The sequence below is a fragment of the Haematobia irritans genome, chromosome 2 (assembly GCF_050003625.1).
Source record: "Haematobia irritans isolate KBUSLIRL chromosome 2, ASM5000362v1, whole genome shotgun sequence".
Lineage (NCBI taxonomy): Eukaryota > Metazoa > Arthropoda > Insecta > Diptera > Muscidae > Haematobia > Haematobia irritans.
The window spans coordinates 209,384,431-209,406,777 of record NC_134398.1 but is presented as its reverse complement, the minus strand read 5'-3'; the positions used below and the strand labels follow the sequence as shown (position 1 = coordinate 209,406,777).

Below are 22,347 nucleotides of genomic sequence, written 5' to 3'. Positions count from 1 at the left end.
CTATAGAAAATTTTGTCAAAATTTAATTTCTATAGAAAATTTTGTCAAAATTTTATTTCTATAGAAAATTTTATCAAAAAGTTTAATTCTATAGAAAATTTTGTTAAAATTTTATTTCTATAGAAAATTTTGTCAAAATTTTATTTCTATAGAAAATTTTGTCAAAATTTTATTTTTATAGAAAAATTTGTCAAAATTTTATTTCTACAGAAAAATTTGCCAAAATTTTATTTCCATAGAAAATTTTGTCAAAAATGTTAAAAAAAAAAATGTTAAAAAATCTATAGAAAATTTTGGCAAAATTTCTATAGAAAATTTTGTCAAAATTTTATTTCTATGGAAAATTTTGTCAAAATTTTATTTCAATGGAAAATTTTGTCGAAATTTTATTTCTATAGAAAATTTTATCAAAATTTTACTTCTATAGAAAAATTTGACAAAATTTTATTTTTATAGATAATTTTGTCAACATCTTAATTCTATAGAAAATTTTGTCAAAATTTTATTTCTATAGAAATAAAATTACTCGAGTTTTCTTATTGCATATCTAAAAATCTTAATTTTAAACCTGGATAGTCATCCTTGATTTTTGTACACTAACGTCATCCTTCGTCATTTTGACTGCGGCCTATTTCAAGGCTCTATAAATTGCGTCGTGAACAAAAATGATAACCAAAATTTCGTTTACTATTTTACTCCGTTCATTAACTTTTTCATTCCGTTTGTAATACATTGAGATATTGCTCTAAGACCCCATAAAGAATATATTAAGTCGTGGTGGAATTCTGAGTAGATCAGGCTAACTTTCGAACTAAACAAGCTATCGACTTGAAACTTGGCACAAGTAGTTGTTATTGATGTAGGTCGGATGGTATTGCAAATGGGCCATATCGGACCACTTTTACGTATAGCCCCCATATAAACCGACGCTCAGATTTGGCTTGCGGATCCTCTTGGAGGAGAAAAATTCATCCGATCCGGTTGAAATTTGGTACATGGTGTTAGTATGGTCTCTCACAACCATGCAAAAATTGGTCCAAATCGGTCCATAATTATATATAGCCCCCATATAAACCGATCCCCAGATTTGACCTCCGGACCCCTTGGAAGAGCAAAATTCACCCAAACCGGTTGAAATTTGGTACATAGTGTTATTATATGGTCTCTAACAACCATGCAAAAAATTGGTCCATAGCAGTCTTAATTATATATAACCCCCATTTAAACCGATCCACAGATTTGACCTCCGGAGCTCTTGGAGGAGCAAAATTTAGCCGATCCCCAAAAATAATCAACCAAAATTTTTATTTCTATAGAAAATTTTGTCAAAATAATCTATAGAAAATTTTGCCAAAATTGTATTACTTTAGAAAATTTTGTCAAAATTTTATTTCTATAGAAAATTTTGTCAAAATTTTATTTCTATAGAAAATGTTGTCAAGATTTTATTTCTATAGAAGATTTTGTCAAAATTTTATTCTATTAGAAATTATCATTCAAAATTTAATCTTAAACGAATTATAAATAAAATAGTTCCAATTTTCGTTTTTTTCTAAAGCTTTAGAATCTTTTTCTTTTTCATAACTCACCTGTGCCAGTTTTCTCCACATAGCTAGTATGGGTTTAATTTGTTTCTCCAATTGTTGATAGTTAACCGGCTCATCATCGCCTTTCTCTCCAGCACCATAATACGACAAACGCAATTCTTTTAATATCTCTAGGCCATAGTCAATCTCCCTGCTTGCATTTGATTTCTTTGAAAGCTTAAACATTTCTGGTGGATCTTGAGAGGGAAATTTGGTCAAAGCATTTAAATAATCAGACCACTGAGATGACGTGGGTATTGTAACGTTGCCATCCAAAGGAGTCCAACGTGAGCTCAAAGCTTCGTTAGTGAAAAATTCTTGTAAATATTTTTGTAAAACATTTAAATCACGCAAATTATTAATGCGTCCACCAAATGCCACATTCTCATTGAGCTTTTGCATAATTAACCAATCGATGCGTCCACCCAGGGTTAGCGAATCTAACCATTTCAAAATTTGTAAGGCTGCTTTTAGATCTGCCTCACCAAATTCATATTTCTTAGACCATCCTTGAGGTATAAAACGGCGACGTTCTTGTAATACAGACAAAACCAAAAAAAGAACCACACGAATTTTCATTAGTTTTGGTTCTTTAAGAATGGCCCGATCTTGCTCCACCACAGCATAGTTTTGTAACATTCTTTTACATTTTTGCCTTATGCCCATGGGATATTCATATAGGACTTTAACAAATTTATACATAACAGCTTCACTAAAGCCTTGGGTAGATTCACATACAAGCCATAAACGAAAATCGGGACTCTTTTTCATTTCGCCATATTCTCTTTCTAGCTCCGTAAGCCATGTGGGAACCAAATGGACATTTTTAACACAAACCCATTTGCCCAACTCGGCCATATGTTGAATAATTTCCAAAGCTTTCTTCTCCATTCCTTTGCCAATGGACAATTCCTCATATTTATCTTTACCTTTGAGTCTTAAGGCCACACTTAGTATTTCTGAGGCAGGATCGTTTTCAGTTTGTGTTATCATGAGAATGGGCTTAGCACTGGAGCTTTCTTCAACCAATTGCTCGATTGTAGGTTGTTGTATGGACTCAATGGATAAACCCAGAATTTCTTCTGAAGTCACCTTCATATATTGAGTAACAAGATCAGAACGAAGTATAAGAACTAGCAAAAGCTTTTCAAAGTTGGTTATGGAGGTAACTGAAAAATATAAAACAATTGGGAAAAAATTTCCTATTAGCTTAGATACACAGAGTTTTTTTCGTTTCTTATTCAATCACGAGATTAATTGCTGCAATTAATTTTTTAATTGGAATTGCTGCTATGACGAAAATGATGGGATCAATTACAGAATTAATTAGAGAAGAAAAAATATAGAAATAAAATTTTGACAAAATTTCCTATAGAAATAAAATTTTGACAAAATTTCCTATAGAAATAAAATTTTGACAAAATTTTCTATCGAAATAAAATTTTTGACAAAATTTTCTATAGAAATAAAATTTTGACAAAATTTTCTATAGAAATAAAATTTGGACAAAATTTTCTATAGAAATAAAATTTTGACAACATTTTCTATAGAAATAAAAAAATAAAACATTTTGACATAATTTTCTATAGAAATACAATTTTGACAAAATTTTCTATAGAAATAAAATTTTGACAAAATTTTCTATAGAAATAAAATTTTAACAAAATGTTCTATAGAAATAAAATTTTTGACAAAATTTTCTATAGAAATAAAATTTTGACAAATTTTTCTGTAGAAATAAAATTTTGACAAATTTTTCTATAAAAATAAAATTTTGGCAAAATTTTCTATAGAAATAAAATTTTGACAAAATTTTCTATAGAAATAACATGTTTGACATAATTTTCTATAGAAATAAAATTTTTACAAAATTTTCTATAGAATTAAATTTTGACAAAATTTTCTATAGAAATTAAATTTTTACAAAATTTTCTATAGAATTAAAATTTTGACAAAATTTTCTATAGAAATAAAATGTTGACAAAATTTTCTGTAGAAATAAAATTTTGACAAAATTTTCTATAGAAATAAAATTTTGACAAAATTTTCTATGGAAATAAAATTTTAACAAAATTTTCTATAGAAATAAAATTTTAACAAAAATTTTCTATAGAAATAAAATTTTGACAAAATTTTCTATAGTAATAAAATTTTGAAAAAATTTAGTATAGAAATAAATGTTGACAAAATTTTCTATAGAAATAAATGTTGACAAAATTTTCTATAGAAATAAAATTTTGACAAAATTTTCTATAGAAATAAAATTTTGACAAAAATTTGTATGGAAATAATATTTTGCAAAATAGGTTTTTTTGTTTGGTAAAATATTCTCCAAAGTTTGGTAGATTATTTTTGGCTGGAGTGGAAATTGGGATCGATTCACGGATTGAGTCAAAAAACAAGTTGTTTTAACGTGGGAAGCGATGGACAATACTTCGATTGATCAGTCTATTACAATTTGTTGTCCGAATAAACCACTTCGTCGCGGCAAGCGAGGGTCATACTACGATGGAACAGCCTGTTAAAATTTTTTACGGAATAAAATCTCAAACTCAATTTCGTTCTTATGAGGAATAAAAAAAATTGGAAATATTCGCGGATTGAATCAAAGGACGAGTAGTTTTTACGTGGGAAACGATCGATCAGTCTGTTACAATTTTTTTGGAATAAACACTCAACCACTTGAAAAACCCCTACTTTTTTAATTTGCACTTCCAATATTTTTTAATTCCCAATGAACATTTATTCGAACAATTAGTATTTTAATTAAAAACATGAAATTTTTCAATCATTTTCTTCAAAGATTTTTTAATTACACATTTAATTGTATTAGGTCAATTTATATTTTCTCTGAGTAACTGGCTACCTACCTGGAACATCCGTTGACTTTCCCTCAATAAAATTCCTCCACAAACCAGTATTGTGTAACTGAAGTTTGTCCTCCAAATCAGGTTTATGTTTGATTAGTATTTGCAATTTAATACCGGCTTCCTTACCAAATGTTTCGGCAAATTGTGATCGAGCCATACCTGCTCCCGCACTACTGATACCACTACCTTCTGCTGCTGACATGAAATTCGTAACAAACAGTTCCCATTCCTCATCTTTAACACGCTCCGGATATGCTGTTCTACAGACATACAAAGCCAAGGGTAAATGTCGATCTTTTGATATAGAACGGGCCAAATACTGGAATGTCTCCTTAACCAATTGTTGGTAGAATTCTTTTTCCATTTGCTTGGAATTGCTTCCATCACCAATAGCATGCATTTGTAAAGCATTTAGGAATAGCTTTATAAAGACCAAAGATGACAAATCATACGAATGCGAAAGACTGATATAGAATTTCGAAGCTTTCGAACATAACTCCCTTAGCGGAGTGTAGTCAGCCAATAAGGTTTCCTTGACTTTGGAGCTTTCCTTAAGGGATTTATCTATAAAACTACTGCTTTCTTTGACCTCATTTAAGGTTTTCAAGAGTTTCTCATTTTTCATTATGTCACCCTGGGCCAAGGATAACTCCTCCAATAATTTATCTTCTAAATCAATTCTTTGTTTTAAGAGCACCCCTTCATTTTTCAATAGCTCCACACGTTTCTGTTCCAAACTTGGATTTTTCATAATGATAGCTTTGGACATAAGTTGATCGCTCAGTCCTATAGCTGTTACAGTAAATGGCATACATGTGACATAGGCTGATGTCTCCGGCGGTATACTCAATTTGTGGGTTTTTGTTACCAACACCAATTGGAATTGTTCATGTAGATCCACCAGCTTAGTTCCCACTTCAATTTGCCGTTTATTGAATTTCATATAGACTCTATTGCTTAGCAATTGCATAAGGGGTGGTCGTATTTCTTGACAATCTTCGACAATGAAAATTTTACCAAATCTTACTGCCAATTCCAAATTGTAATTTAATTTTTGATTATTTTGTGAGATCACTTCGATCGGTTTATCTTTAGATTTGAAGTATTCTTTTAGCCAATTTAAAGCTGTTTCAGTTGGATCCAATAGCAAAGGGATGGGATATGAACCGAAAGGCAATTCTACCATTTGTCTTAATAGCGCCGCATTTTCTATGATCTGAGCATCTCTGGCCAGTCCCATACTCTCCCAGATGATTTGTTCTTGATCGGTCAATAGGTTTTTGTATAAATTAAATGATTCCTTTAATTGTAATTCCACGGTTAACTGTTGCAATGAAGAACTGTGGGGAAAAGGAGAAGACGTTTAATTAATTAGTGAACGATGAAACAGTTTTCAAAACTTCACTGCAGATTCTATTGACAAAATTAAAATATGTTAGAAACAAAATTTTAACAAAATTGTCTATAGAAATAAAATTTTGGCACAATTTTCTATAGAAATAAAAATTTGAAAAAATTTTCTATAGAAATAAAATGTTGACAACATTTTCTATAGAATAAAATGTTGACAAAATTTTCTATAGAAATAAAATTTTGACAAAATTTTCTTTAAAAATAAAATTTTGCCAAAATATTCTATAGAAATAAAATTTTACAAAAATTTTCTATAGAAATAAAATTTTGACATTTTCTATAGAAATGAAATTTTGCAAAAATTTTCTATAGAAATAAAATATTGACAAAATTTTCTATGAAATTTTGCAAAAATTTTATATAGATATAAAATTTTGACAAAATTTTCTATAGAAATAACATTTTTTTATAGAAATAAAATTTTTGCAAAAATTTTATATATAGATATAAAATTTTGACAAAGTTTTCTATAGAAATAAAATGTTGACAAAATTTTCTATAGAAATAAAATTTAACAAAAATTTTGACAAAATTTTCTTTAGAAATGAAATTTTGCAAAAATGTTATAAAGATATAAAATTTTGACAATATTTTCTATATAAATAACATTTTGACAAAATTTTCAATAAAAAATTTTGACAACATTTTCTATAGAAATTAAATTTTGCAAATATTTTCTATAAAACTAAAATTTTAACAAAATTTTCTATAGAAATAAAATTTTGACAAAATTTTCTATAGAAATAAAATTTTGCAAAAATTTTCTATAGAAATAAAATTTTACAAAAATTTTCTATAGAAATAAAATTTTGACAACATTTTCTATAGAAATGAAATTTTATATAGATATAAAATTTTGACAAAATTTTCTATAGAAATAAAATATTGACAAAATTTTCTATAGAAACAAAATATAGCAAAAATTTTGACAAAATTTTCTATAGAAATAACATTTTGACAAAATTTGCTATAGAAATAAAATTTTGACAAAATTTTCTATAGAAATAAAATTTTGACAAAATTTTCTATAGAAATAAAATTTTGACAAAATTTTCTATAGAAATAAAATTTTGACAAAATTTTCTATAGAAATAAAATTTTGACAAAATTTTCTATAGAAATAAAATTTTGACAAAATTTTCTATAGAAATAAAATTTTGACAAAATTTTCCATAGAAATACAGTTTTGACAAAATTTTCTATAGAAATACAATTTTTACAAAATTTTCTATAGAAATACAATTTTTACAAAATTTTCTATAGAAATTAAATTTTTACAAAATTTTCTATAGAAATAAAATGTTGACAAAATTTTCTTTAGAAATAAAATTTAACAAAAATTTTGACAAAATTTTCTTTAGAAATGAAATTTTGCAAAAATGTTATAAAGATATAAAATTTTGACAAAATTTTCTATAGAAATAACATTTTGACAAAATTTTCTATAGAAATAACATTTTGACAAAATTTTCAATAAAAAATTTTGACAACATTTTCTATAGAAATTAAATTTTGCAAATATTTTCTATAGAACTAAAATTTTAGCAAAATTTTCTATAGAAATAAAATTTTGACAAAATTTTCTATAGAAGTAAAATTTTGACAAAATTTTCTATAGGCAATAAAATGTTGACCAAATTTTCTATAGAAATAAAATTTTGACAAAATTTTCTATAGAAAAAAAATTTTGCAAAAATTTTCTATAGAAATAAAATGTTACAAAAATTTTCTATAGAAATAAAATTTTGACAAAATTTTCTATAGAAATAAAATTTTGACAACATTTTCTATAGAAATGAAATTTTATATAGATATAAAATTTTGACAAAATTTTCTATAGAAATAAAATATTGACAAAATTTTCTATAGAAACAAAATTTAGCAAAAATTTTGACAAAATTTTCTATATAAATAAAATTTTGACAAAATTTTCTATAGAAATAAAATTTTGACAAAATTTTCTATAGAAATAAAATTTTGACAAAATTTTCTATAGAAATAAAATTTTGACAAAATTTTCTATAGAAATAAAATTTTGACAAAATTTTCTATAGAAATAAAATTTTGACAAAATTTTCTATAGAAATAAAATTTTGACAAAATTTTTTTTTCTATAGAAATAAAATTTTGAGAATGTTTTCTATGAAAATAAAATTTTGAGAAAAAAGGTTATGTCCAACTTTTCTATCCTTATGGCTGATGCCTGTCCCATCTCTAATTAACATGACATACATCACGAGATCACTCTGGGCAAACAACAGATTACCACAGATAGATGGATAGGCGAATAACTAACAGCCTGTTTCTGTATGTCGAACGGGCTCTATCGATCGACTGAAATACATAGAAACAGCTGATTTTTAGTTATAAATTCAACTGGTTGTTTCCATTTCCTACACGAAATTATTTCCCCCCAACGAAACTTACCTCCTTTCCTTCAATGACATGTGTGAAAAATAATTCAAAGCTAAGGCCATCATAAGAGATTTTGTATCCAATGTCTTATAGGTAACTTTATATTCTTCCAATTGCACATTCCATGTGTGATATTCAGAACTTAATTGTTGAACTAAAACTTCGGCAGCTGTCAATGTGTTGCGAGCTTCCTCCAATTTTAATTCTAGAACAGCAGCTTCTTGGGTATAAGCATTTAATTTTGCAGACAATTGTTTGACACGATTATCAACATCATCTAGGCCGGTCATCAAGGATTGCATTTCACCTTCGGCCACATCAAGATTACGCTGAAGTTCCTGTTGTTCCCTCTCTAGAGGTTTAATGCTTTGTATAACTTTTGAATATCGAACACTGGCCTTAACCCAAGCGGCCAAGGGAGCTGCCGCTGCCGAAGCTCTTTTAGCATTTTTCATATCAAATGAATCCGATTTATTTGCCAATAGCTTTTCCACAGCTTCACAATGTTCAGGATTAATACGGGCCGGATCCAAAGATCTTATGTCCTCTTTAACACCACGTTTGGCTAGAAAAGTTTTCATGCTATTCCATGAGGTATCACGTATACCCATAAGACGTAAAACACCTTCCAATATATCACGTATAGCTTCGGGAGGAGCTCTTAGAGAACGAATTTCCGATAGAGCTTCAGATTTTATTTGTCCCACAGCTGTACTGGCCTCAGCCAAAATAGGTTCTACTTCGGCTAATTCTTCTTGGATTTCCTTTTGTCTTTCTTTGAGTTTTTCACTACTAATTTGGGTTTGTTTTTTCAATTCCAACATACTGGACTTTTGCTCATTGGCATTCCGCATGGTTGAAGAAATCATTTCCAAAGCTTCATTGGCCAATTTACGTTTTTCAGCCAATGCTGCTTCCTGTTGGGTGGCATTCGATTTAAGAGTATCTACCACAGCATGAGCAGTGGCCAATTTGTCAACACCATGCTGTGAATAAATAAATAAAAAATTGTAGCATACTTTTAGGCTGCAAACTGCGAGCAACACCAACCTGCAACTTTTCCAATCTTTTATTGATATCTCCCGATAAATTGCAGTAAATGTAATAGTAGGATTTTATTAATTGATAAAATCTCAATGGTGCCTGATTACCAAATAATAGATCCAATATTTCTGCAAAATATGAGGACACTGGAACTTTTTCTTTTATGCGTTGTGTGGAAATCGATAGATCAGCTAAAGTTTCCACATATTTTTTGGGTAACATGGTCAAAGTTTCATGGGACATTGATCGTATATAAAGCATTTCCATATTTTTATACAGGGCCGGATATCTTTGGAAATATTCGGCTACATTGCCATTAGAGGGATCCAGGCATATAATTAAATGAAGATTTTCACGAGCTCCTGTAAATGAGAATATCATAAAGTTTTTTCAGGATGACCTTCTACCTAAAATATTCATTTCATCTCATCTCCATACTTTTCATAAAATAAGACCCTATGGATTCTTGATAACCCTCCAATTGGGCTGCATGTTTTAATGAACTTGCTATGGACTCTAAATCATCACCAAACAAATCCAATATTTCACTGCCTTCCAGTATAGCTTCAATGGGTTTCATTATGTCCGGTACATAAGATAGCCAACAATGTTCTATTACTAAACATGTACATTGATTCTCCATTGCTGCCACTTGCATAGCCTACGAGAACAAAAAAAAAACATGTCCAAGCAAACACATTTCATTTTCACATTGTCCAATGCCGTCAGGCATTGTCATGGTCCACCATAGAGACATGCATGAGAGAGTTCACTTACCAATTTCAAATCATTGTAGAAATCTATTAGACCGTAATTGCAACCGCCCTGTAGCATTTGTATCTTGGCCTGTTGCATTGAACCCGCAATATATACGGCATGCATTTGCCTCCCACCAGCCTCACCCATCAGTAGTAGATGACTGTTATTTCGCGCCAATAAACGTGCCACTTTGGCTGTTTGTTCCAACAATTCTTTTGTTATGGGTGCATCAATGATTAAACTTTCCGAATCTGTGGTAATTTGAAATACGGGTAGAAGGTAATTTATTTTGTTGTATTACGATCCTGGTCTATTTTCTAATGGGTAATGTGTGGAGTATAGGGTATTTCGTACTTACTGCATATAGTAATTTGTTTTTGTACTTCGTCCAGCCATTCATCGTGTTGTAGCGATTGCAATTCGATATTATGTTTGCTTGATTTTGGAACAAAATAGATTTTCTAAAATAAAAGAAAAAGTGGAATTAAAATGTGTCAAAATAAAATCTAAAAACCAAAGGCGCAAATTAGCTTTTTTGAGTGTGGTAGACAATAGGGCTATAAAAGAGTTTTAGATTGTACTTAAATGTAGAGATTGGACCTCAATTGTGAAAGATAAAGTTTGTTTTAAGATAAACTAAAATCTCAATAAAAAAGACAAGTAAGGAAAGTCTAAAGTCGGGCGGGGCCGACTATATTACACCCTGCACCACTTTCTAGATCCACATTTTCGATACCATATCAAATCCATCAAATGTGTTGGGTGCTATAGATTAGGTTAGGTTAGGTGGCAGCCCGATGTATCAGGCTCACTTAGACTATTCAGTCCATTGTGATACCACATTGGTGAACTTCTCTCTTATCACTGAGTGCTGCCCGATTCCATGTTAAGCTCAATGACAAGGGACCTCCTTTTTATAGCCGAGTCCGAACGGCGTTCCACATTGCAGTGAAACCACTTAGAGAAGCTTTGAAACCCTCAGAAATGTCACCAGCATTACTTGGGTGGGATAATCCACCGCTGAAAAACTTTTTGGTGTTCGGTCGAAGCAGGAATCGAACCCACGACCTTGTGTATGCAAGGCGGGCATGCTAACCATTGCACCATGTTGGCTTCGATACCATATCAAATCCATCAAATGTGTTGGGTGCTATATATAAAGTTTATGTTCCCATATACATAAATATGACTCGATTTAAGTCGGCTAATGCCCTGGGGTGGAACAAAATGTTAGTAAAAAATTTCACATCCTTCAAATGTGTTGGGTGCTATATATAAATGTTTGTCCCAAATACATACATTTAAATATCACTCCACAGATTTGACTTCTACAAAATCTATAGACCTAAAAATTTAAGACTGCTAATTCACTAGGGATGGAACACAATGTTAGTAAAAAACAAGTAAGGAAAGTCTAAAGTCGGGCCGACTATGTTATACCCTGCACCACTTTGTAAATCCACATGTTCGATACTATATTGAATCCGTCAAATGTGTTGGGTGCTATATATATATAGGTTTTTGTCCCAATTACATACATTTAAATCTTATTCCATCTGAACAAAATTTATAATCTATAGACTTAAAATTTAAGTCATTTGGGCAAAAATGGCCAAAATGGAAAAACATGTATATGGAACCTATATAGAAATCTGAACCGATTTCAACCAAATTTGACATGCATTCTTATTTTAATACTACTCCCTATGCAAAATTTCACGTAAATCGGACTACAACTTTGACCTCTGTGGTCATATGACGGAAAATCGGGCAAAAGATATATACACACAAAAAAAATTTCTGATTCAATCACGAAATTAATTGATCCAATTAATTTTTTAATTGAAATGTCTTCAATCACAGAAATGATAGTATCAATTAAAAAATTATTGAAGGTCAATTAAAAAATTAATTGATCCAATTAAAAAATTAATTGATCCAATTAAAAAATTAATTGATACTATTAATTTTTGTGATTGATTCTTGTTTCAATTAAAAAATTGTTGATTCAATTAAATTTTTCATTGAATACTTCTTAAAACTCAATTAAAATTTTAATTGGAAAAATTTTTGTGAATTTTTTTTCTGTGTATGGAAGCTATATGTAAATCTGAACCGATCTCAATCAAATTTGGCACACATGACTATACTACTAATTGTACTCCTAGTGCAAAATTTCAACCAAATTGGGCTAAAACTCTGGCTTCTGGGTCCATATAAGTCCATATCGGGCGAAAGATATATATGGGAGCTATATCTAAATCTGTACCGATTTCTTCCAAAATCAATAGGGTTATATTCTGACCCAAAACGGGAACTTGTGCCTAATTTGAAGGCGATTGGAATTAAACTGCGACCTAGAGTTTGATCACAAAAATGTGTTCACAGACAGACGGTCGGACAGTAAGTGGTTTCACTACAATGTGGAACGCCGTTCGGACTCGGCTATAAAATGGAGGTTCCTTGTCATTGAGCTTAACATGGAATCGGGCAGCACTTAGTGATAAGAGAGAAGCCGAGTTCGAACCGCGTTCCACATTGCAGTGAAACCACTTAGAGAAGCTTTGAAACACTCAGAACTGAAGTGGGAGAATCCAACGCTGAAAAACTATTTTTTTGTGTTCGGTCGAAGTAGGAATCGAACCCACGACCTTGTGTATGCAAGGCATGCGAACCGCATATATTCATCGATAAAAAAATCTGAAAACTTTAGTTTAACTTAAACAAAAAATAATCCCAATTGATGCGTAAAGTAACAGGTTGGCAGATAAGTCCCCGGTCTGACACAAAGATAGCGTCGCTAGTATTAAATGCATATTATTTTTATATAGTACCAACCTTCAAATGATTCGTGTCAAAATTTGACGTCTGTAAGTCGATTATTTTGTGAGATAGAGCGTCTTTTGTGAAGCAACTTTTGTTATTGTGAAAAAAATGGAAAAAAAGGAATTTCGTGTTTTGATAAAATACTGTTTTCTGAAGGGAAAAAATACGGTGGAAGCAAAAACTTGCCTTGATAAAGAGTTTCCGGACCCCAGGAAAATCAACAATTGATTGGTATGCAAAATTCAAGCATGGTGAAATGAGCTCGGAGGACGGTGAACGCAGTGGACGCCCGAAAGAGGTGGTTACCGACGAAAACATCAAAAAAATCCACAAAATGATTTTGAATGACCGTAAAATGAAGTTGATCGAGATAGCAGAGGCCTTAAAGATATCAAAGGAACATGTTGGTCATATCATTAATCAATATTTGGATATGCAGAAGCTCTGTGCAAAATGGGTGCCGCGCGAGCTCACATTTGACCAAAAACAATAACGTGTTTATGATTCTGAGCGGTGTTTGCAGCTGTTAACTCGTAATACACCCGAGTTTTTCCGTCGATATGTGACAATGGATGAAACATGGCTCCATCACTACACTCCTGTGTCCAATCGACAGTCGGTTGAGTGGACAGCGACCGGTGAACCGTCTCCGAAGCGTGGAAAGACTCAAAAGTCCGCTGGCAAAGTAATGGCCTCTGTTTTTTGGGATGCGCATGGAATAATTTTTATCGATTATCTTGAGAAGGGAAAAACCATCAACAGTGACTATTATATGGCGTTATTGGAGCGTTTGAAGGTCGAAATCGCGGCAAAACGGCTCCATATGAAGAAGAAAAAAAAAGTGTTGTTCCACCAAGACAAGTCAAGTCACACAAGTAATTGAGAACGATGGCAAAAATTCATGAATTGGGCTTCGAATTGCTTCCCCACCCACCGTATTCTCCAGATCTGGCCCCCAGCGACTTTTTCTTGTTCTCAGACCTCAAAAGAATGCTCGCAGGGAAAAAATTTGGCTGCAATGAAGAGGTGATCGCCGAAACTGAGGCCTATTTTGAGGCAAAACCGAAGGAGTACTACCAAAATGGTATCAAAAAATTGGAAGGTCGTTATAATCGTTGTATCGCTCTTGAAGAGAACTGTGTTGAATAATAAAAACGAATTTTGACAAAAAAATGTGTTTTTCTTTGTTAGACCGGGGACTTATCGGGGACTTATCGGGGACTTATCAGCCTGTTAATAACATACCTCATTCACATTACACTTCCAAAATCTTTACTTTAACTAGATTTCAACTGTCATTTGCCTTATAAATAAGGGATTTAAAAGCCACTTTTAATAGATTTCGAGCCTTAGGTGTACGAGGTATAAATTTGAAATTAAAGTAACTATCTCAATAAAGGTTGAAATTTTCATATTTCATTAAAAAAAAAAACTTGCAATAATTATGAAATTTTGAACCAGTCTACCAGTCTATCGGAATGTTGGTTTACAGAAATATGACAATCATAAATTAGGAAGTGCAATCTTCTTTTTAAGTGCAATCTTTTTTTTAGAATCTGGGCTAGAACCCACAAGGCAACTACTACTACTTCGTACCATATTCATTCACATTACACTTCCAAAATCCACTTTAACTAGATTTCAACTGTCATTTGCCATATAGAACCCTCTATTATATATAAAATATTGTAAAGAAAATTTCCCGGGAATTCCCGCACTTCATTCCCGGAAAAGCGGGAGCGAAAAAATTGGAAATTCCCGGGATCCCGTTCCCGCAAAAAAAAAAAAACCCTAGATATTAACCAGACCGGGATAGCCTCTAGATTCAATGGAAGTAAAAATCTTATTTGCATAATCTTTTAAGAAAACGAAAAACAAATTAAATGTTTTTCATCACAAAAGCCATTTGATATTACCTTACCATGGTCCATGGATTTGGTTTAGCACCATCATCATTGAAATAAAATACACTCAAACACAAACTTACATCTTTACCGGCAATTTTCTTCAATGATTGTCTCAAAATCATTTCAAATTTATCAGCATCCTCTTCGGACACCAAACGATCCTTGAACATTGAAACCAATTCACAGTATAAGGCCTGCAAACGAATAAGATACAAATACAAAAACAAACAAATAAAGCATATAAAATTTAATTAAGATTTATTTGCTGAAGCATCTCATCGTTTGAATGAATGAAACAAAGACGAGAATTAATTTAAAACCAAATAAAAAAGGGCCCACAAAAATATTCATCCTTACCTCATTGAAAGAATTCTCTGGATAGAATTTTAGATTTGCCAATGTTTTCATTAAAAATTTTGGTGAGAATTGATAGTGGGCACAAGAATAACTTGCCCCACTGCCATTGCTACCACCATCACCAGTAGCTATAGGACCACTTGAACTCCTTCTTGATAATCCAAAGGTTGTCTGCAACTATACAGGCAAAGTAAACAGATATTCGGATTACACGGTAAATTGATATGGGAAATACTATACAAACCTTTGCATAAAATTCCATTAAGCCTTCTGAAATGTATTGCACATTTTGTAAATTCAAGCCTTTGAAGTGAGCACCATCATGATGATGGTGATGATGATGGCCCAAAAGTAAATGCTCAAGATGTCTTTGTATTACGGCCAACATATCCTGCTGGGTGGGATAGCTAACATGCAGCATGTGATTTATGGCCAAATAACGCGGTGCAATTTTCACTAAACTTGCATTAGCCGTCGCAGCTGTTGTCATCTGTGAAATGGAACCACATATTTGTAAACCACTTACATTTATCCATTCCAAATTGCTATTGCTACTACTACTACTGCCACCACCACCACTACTACTGCTGCTGTTCTTGCTGACATTACTTCTGCTGCCATTATTTGTGCTGCCATTGCCGCCACTATTCTTGGCCACATTTAGGCCAGAATTTGTACCGTTATCGTTGTAAAAGCCTTGTCGTTGCACAAGCTGTAACAATAATTCAACAATTTCACTGCAACCCCAAGCATCCACATAGCATAGATCTAAATTTTTCAGATAGATAACCAAACGTGTCTGCCTCGGTCGATATTCCCGGCCACGCACTCCACTTACAGCCATACAATTCTAAATGTAATTTGCAAAGGATAAGAGTTAGTACCGTATGGCAAATAAATAAATTGATAAAAATGGCATAAATGAAATTATGGGAAGGCGAATGACGACGTTATGGTAGTAGGACAGTTTTTAAAATAGGCACTTTTAATTTAAATACGGTTGCTTCATGGGCCATAAGGCGCTTTACGTGCCTCTTAGGCATGTACCTCGGATTTAGTTTCATATGAAGTAAATTTTTCTTAACATATTCGGGTTAATTTAAACTATTTAATGGAATGGATGGAAGTTTTTATATAGAAATTTTTTTATAAATAATATTTCTCTTGTTGTGCTTGGTATAACAAATAAATCATATCTGGTTTCCTAATAAGTAAAAAATTACACTTTGAAATTGACACGGTTGCCACTTGAAATTTTTTGTCAACATTTTATTTCTATAGCAAATTTTATCAAAATTTTATTTCTACAGAAAATTTTGTCAAAATTTTATCTCTATAGAAAATTTTGTCAAAATTTTATCTCTATAGAAAATTTTGTTCAAAATTTTATCTCTATAGAAAATTTTGTCAAAATTTTATCTCTATAGAAAATTTTGTTCAAAATTTTATCTCTATAGAAAATTTTGTCAAAATTTTATCTCTATAGAAAATTTTGTCAAAATTTTACCACTATAGAAAATTTTGTCAAAATTTTACCACTATAGAAAATTTTGTCAAAATTTTACCACTATAGAAAACTTTGTCAAAATTTTATCTCTATAGAAAGTTTTGTCAAAATTTTACCACTATAGAAAAATTTGGCAAAATTTTACCACTATAGAAAATTTTGTCAAAATGTTATCTCTATAGAAAGTTTTGTCAAAATTTTACCACTATAGATTTTTTTTTTCAAAATTTTACCACTATAGAATTTTTTTTTTAAATTTTATCTCCATAGAAAATTTCGTTAAAATTTGTATCTCTATAGAAAATTTTGTCAAAATTTTATCTCTATAGAAAATTTTGTCAAAATTTTATCTCATAGAAAATTTTGTCAAAATTTTATCTCTATAGAAAATTTTGTCAAAATTTTATCTCTATAGAAAATTTTGTCAAAATTTTATTTCTATAGAAAATTTTGTCAAAATTTTATCTCTATAGAAAATTTTGTCAAAATTTTATCTCTATAGAAAATTTTGCCAAAATTTTATTGCTATAGAAAATTTTGTCAAAATTTTATTGCTATAAAAAATTTTGCCAAAATGTTATTTCTATAGAAAAATTTAAAAATTTTATCTATAAAGAAAATTTTGTCAAAATTTTATCTATATAAAAAAATTTGTCAAAATTTTATCTCTGTACAAAATTTTGTCAAATTTTTATCTCTATAGAAAATTTTGTCAAAATTTTATCTCTATAGAAAATTTTGTCAAAATTTTATCTCTATAGAAATTTTTGTCAAAATTTTATCTCTATAGAAAATTTTGTCAAAATTTTATCTCTATAGAAAATTTTGTCAAAATTTTATCTCTATAGAAAATTTTGTCAAAATTTTTTCTCTATAGAAAATTTTGTCAAATTTTATCTCTATAGAAAATTTTGTCAAAATTTTATCTCTATAGAAAATTTTGTCAAAATGTTATCTCTATAGAAAATTTTGTCAAAATTTTATCTCTATAGAAAATTTTGTCAAAATTTTATCTCTATAGAAAATTTTGTCAAAATTTTATCTATATAGAAAATTTTGTCAAAATTTTATCTCTATAGAAAATTTTGTCAAAATTTTATCTCTATAGAAAATTTTGTCAAAATTTTATTTCTATAGAAAATTTTGTCAAAATTTTATTTCTATAGAAAATTTTGTAAACATTTTTTCTCTATAGAAAATTTTGTCAAAATTTTATCTCTATAGAAAATTTTGTCAAAATTTTATCTCTATAGAAATTTTTGTCAAAATTTTATCTCTATAGAAAATTTTGTCAAAATTTTATCTCTATAGAAAATTTTGTCAAAATTTTATCTCTATAGAAAATTTTGTCAAAATTTTTTCTCTATAGAAAATTTTGTCAAATTTTATCTCTATAGAAAATTTTGTCAAAATTTTATCTCTATAGAAAATTTTGTCAAAATGTTATCTCTATAGAAAATTTTGTCAAAATTTTATCTCTATAGAAAATTTTGTCAAAATTTTATCTCTATAGAAAATTTTGTCAAAATTTTATCTATATAGAAAATTTTGTCAAAATTTTATCTCTATAGAAAATTTTGTCAAAATTTTATCTCTATAGAAAATTTTGTCAAAATTTTATCTCTATAGAAAATTTTGTCAAAATTTTATCTATATAAAAAAATTTGTCAAAATTTTATCTCTGTACAAAATTTTGTCAAATTTTTATCTCTATAGAAAATTTTGTCAAAATTTTATCTCTATAGAAAATTTTGTCAAAATTTTATCTCTATAGAAATTTTTGTCAAAATTTTATCTCTATAGAAAATTTTGTCAAAATTTTATCTCTATAGAAAATTTTGTCAAAATTTTATCTCTATAGAAAATTTTGTCAAAATTTTTTCTCTATAGAAAATTTTGTCAAATTTTATCTCTATAGAAAATTTTGTCAAAATTTTATCTCTATAGAAAATTTTGTCAAAATGTTATCTCTATAGAAAATTTTGTCAAAATTTTATCTCTATAGAAAATTTTGTCAAAATTTTATCTCTATAGAAAATTTTGTCAAAATTTTATCTATATAGAAAATTTTGTCAAAATTTTATCTCTATAGAAAATTTTGTCAAAATTTTATCTCTATAGAAAATTTTGTCAAAATTTTATTTCTATAGAAAATTTTGTCAAAATTTTATTTCTATAGAAAATTTTGTAAACATTTTTTCTCTATAGAAAATTTTGTCAAAATTTTATCTCTATAGAAAATTTTGTCAAAATTTTATCTCTATAGAAATTTTTGTCAAAATTTTATCTCTATAGAAAATTTTGTCAAAATTTTATCTCTATAGAAAATTTTGTCAAAATTTTATCTCTATAGAAAATTTTGTCAAAATTTTTTCTCTATAGAAAATTTTGTCAAATTTTATCTCTATAGAAAATTTTGTCAAAATTTTATCTCTATAGAAAATTTTGTCAAAATGTTATCTCTATAGAAAATTTTGTCAAAATTTTATCTCTATAGAAAATTTTGTCAAAATTTTATCTCTATAGAAAATTTTGTCAAAATTTTATCTATATAGAAAATTTTGTCAAAATTTTATCTCTATAGAAAATTTTGTCAAAATTTTATCTCTATAGAAAATTTTGTCAAAATTTTATCTCTATAGAAAATTTTGTCAAAATTTTATCTATATAGAAAATTTTGTCAAAATTTTATCTCTATAGAAAATTTTGTCAAAATTTTATCTCTATAGAAAATTTTGTCAAAATGTTATCTCTATAGAAAATTTTGTCAAAATTTTATCTCTATAGAAAATTTTGTCAAAATTTTATCTCTATAGAAATTTTTGTCAAAATTTTATCTCTATAGAAAATTTTGTCAAAATTTTATCTCTATAGAAAATTTTGTCAAAATTTTATCTCTATAGAAAATTTTGTCAAAATTTTTTCTCTATAGAAAATTTTGTCAAATTTTATCTCTATAGAAAATTTTGTCAAAATTTTATCTCTATAGAAAATTTTGTCAAAATGTTATCTCTATAGAAAATTTTGTCAAAATTTTATCTCTATAGAAAATTTTGTCAAAATTTTATCTCTATAGAAAATTTTGTCAAAATTTTATCTATATAGAAAATTTTGTCAAAATTTTATCTCTATAGAAAATTTTGTCAAAATTTTATCTCTATAGAAATTTTTTCTAAATTTTATCTCTATAGAAAATTTTGTCAAAAATTTATCTCTATAGAAAATTTTGTCAAAATCTTATCTCTATAGAAAATTTTGTCAAAATTTTATCTCTATAGAAAATTTTGTCAAAATTTTATATCTATAGAAAATTTTGTCAAAATTTTATCTCTATAGAAAATTTTGTCAAAATTTTATCTCTATAGAAAATTTTGTCAAAATTTTATATCTATAGAAAATTTTGTCAAAATTTTATCTCTATAGAAAATTTTGTCAAAATTTTATCTTATAGAAAATTTTGTCAAAATTTTATCTCTATAGAAAATTTTGTCAAAATTTTATCTCTATAGAAAATTTTGTCACAATTTTACCACTATAGAAAATATTGTCAATATTTTACCACTATAGAAAATTTTGTCAAAATTTTATCTATATAGAAAATTTTGTCAAAATTTTACCACCATAGAAAATTTTGCCAAAATTTTATCTCTATAGAAATTTTTTCTAAATTTTATCTCTATAGAAAATTTTGTCAAAATTTTATCTCTATAGAAAATTTTGTCAAAATCTTATCTCTATAGAAAATTTTGTCAAAATTTTATCTCTATAGAAAATTTTGTCAAAATTTTATCTCTGTACAAAATTTTGTCAAAATTTTATCTATATAGAAAATTTTGTCAAAATTTTATCTCTATAGAAAATTTTGTCAAAATTTTATCTATATAGAAAATTTTGTCAAAATTTTATTTCTATGGAAAATTTTGTCAAAATTTTATCTATATAAAGAATTTTGTCAAAATTTTATCTCTGTAGAAAATTTTATCAAAATTTTATATCTATAGAAAATTTTGGCAAATATTTATCTCTATAGAAAATTTTGTCAAAATTTTACCACTATAGAAAATTTTATCTCTATAGAAATTTTTGCCAAAATTTTATTGCTATAGAAAATTTTGTCAATATTTTATCTCTATAGAAAATTTTGTCAAAATTTTATCTCTATAGAGTAGCCTTCTGCTATTATATCCTCATGAATCCTGTTAAGTCTTATTTGCTATGATGGTAACCAAGACTAGGTGATTTAGATGGTTACTATAAAAAATAACCCAGAAGAAGATTGTCCAAATAACCCTTTTTCGGTTTATACGAAAATTCAAGACTTTAAAACCCGGTAAACCGGTTCTATTCCAAGAAGTATATTTTTGACTTCATCATTTTGACTTCCTTGTCTGCTATTATAAAAATATGGAGGAAATCGAATATGACCATTTTCCAAGCTTAGGGAAGAAAAAAACCCATAACACCCTACTATTTACCTGTTTTATGCAATGTATTATGTACGATGGCGTCAATTGTGTGGAACAATTGATGGTGACCAATTCATAACCTGACATATCCTCTATGGCTTGTTCCATTAGTAAACTCTTAGCCGCTCCGGCTGGACCTATTATCAAGAATGGTGTATTGGCAGGTGCTTCCAGGAACAACTTTAATTGTTGCAAATACATCTTAACGGCGGCAGTTTGCACCAAATTACCAACATCATCGTCAATTGTACCGGTGACAATTTCACTCTCATAAACATCAATGGAATTGCGCGTCTTATTGTAGAACATCAATTCAGCTTGATTTGGATTGGTCACATACAAATTGGCCTTTTCAAAAAGCCAATTAGCAAATTCATTGTGGCGGTCCACAGGCACGAATTCTAAGGCCGCTTGACATGAACAAATGGTGAAAGCATCACGGTTTTGTAAGGCATAATCGCCATTTGCACGAAGTTGCAATAGTAAGGCACGTAACATCCAGGAACGTGTCAGGCAAGGTAAAACACTAAAATTTAGTGAGAAACAAAACAAAATAACCAGAATTCCTGCTATGTTAGCTATCGTACTCTATATTTTTCCGAGATAGAAAACAACAAAACTTACTGTGCACATTCCTTTTCAATCCATGCCATAGAAGGTTCATATAATTCTTCAATGAAACTTTGTAGCAAATCTCCAAATTCAAATTTTGTCAATTGATACTCGAGTATTGGTTTTAATGGATAATCCTCATTGCTGTATGGTTTGCGACGGAAAATAAAATAGTTATGAATTTTTCTATGTTGACAATAAGTTGATTTTCCATGCTACTTACTTCATGTTGATGATGCCCATACGTGATATGGTTGCGGGTGAAGCATTTCGTACATCATCAGTTTCAAATATGAAATTGACATTGTTGCCAAATTGTATGCGCCAACCGGAAGGTAGAGTTAGCAACCTGTGAAAGACGATTGAGATGAATGATGGTTATTGTTTTTTCAAATTCTTAAAGGCAGAGGGGAGATAGTCATAAGAAATTCTATGTAAGTGAAATATAGGTTATGAACATCTTTCTTATACGCTTTAAAATAGGTAAGGATGGGTATTTCGCCGTGGTAGGTCGTTCAAAAATGAAAGAGGCTTCCCTTGCACGAATGTGGCAAGTTACCGAATTGTTTTTTTTTTTTTTCTAAT

The 22,347-nt window shown here is 29.0% G+C and overlaps 2 protein-coding genes across 2 annotated transcripts in view; one reads left to right on the top strand and one right to left on the bottom strand.

Annotated features, from left to right (window-relative positions):
• The window catches only part of btv (dynein cytoplasmic heavy chain beethoven), a 123,103-nt gene that overhangs the window by 8,585 nt on the left and 92,171 nt on the right, over nt 1–22,347 (bottom strand). Inside the window, exons 16-28 of the mRNA XM_075297350.1 lie at nt 21,986–22,111; nt 21,775–21,906; nt 21,160–21,676; nt 15,422–16,027; nt 15,178–15,354; nt 14,901–15,014; nt 10,446–10,548; nt 10,106–10,338; nt 9,767–9,989; nt 9,335–9,690; nt 8,297–9,270; nt 4,457–5,796; nt 1,590–2,755 (exon numbers count right to left, since the gene is read on the bottom strand). Coding sequence (XP_075153465.1) covers nt 1,590–2,755; nt 4,457–5,796; nt 8,297–9,270; nt 9,335–9,690; nt 9,767–9,989; nt 10,106–10,338; nt 10,446–10,548; nt 14,901–15,014; nt 15,178–15,354; nt 15,422–16,027; nt 21,160–21,676; nt 21,775–21,906; nt 21,986–22,111 — 6,067 coding nt within the window. The remainder of the gene's footprint in view (nt 1–1,589; nt 2,756–4,456; nt 5,797–8,296; nt 9,271–9,334; nt 9,691–9,766; nt 9,990–10,105; nt 10,339–10,445; nt 10,549–14,900; nt 15,015–15,177; nt 15,355–15,421; nt 16,028–21,159; nt 21,677–21,774; nt 21,907–21,985; nt 22,112–22,347) is intronic.
• LOC142227036 (uncharacterized) overlaps nt 1–22,347 on the top strand; it is a 34,072-nt gene that overhangs the window by 2,395 nt on the left and 9,330 nt on the right. The window lies entirely within an intron of this gene.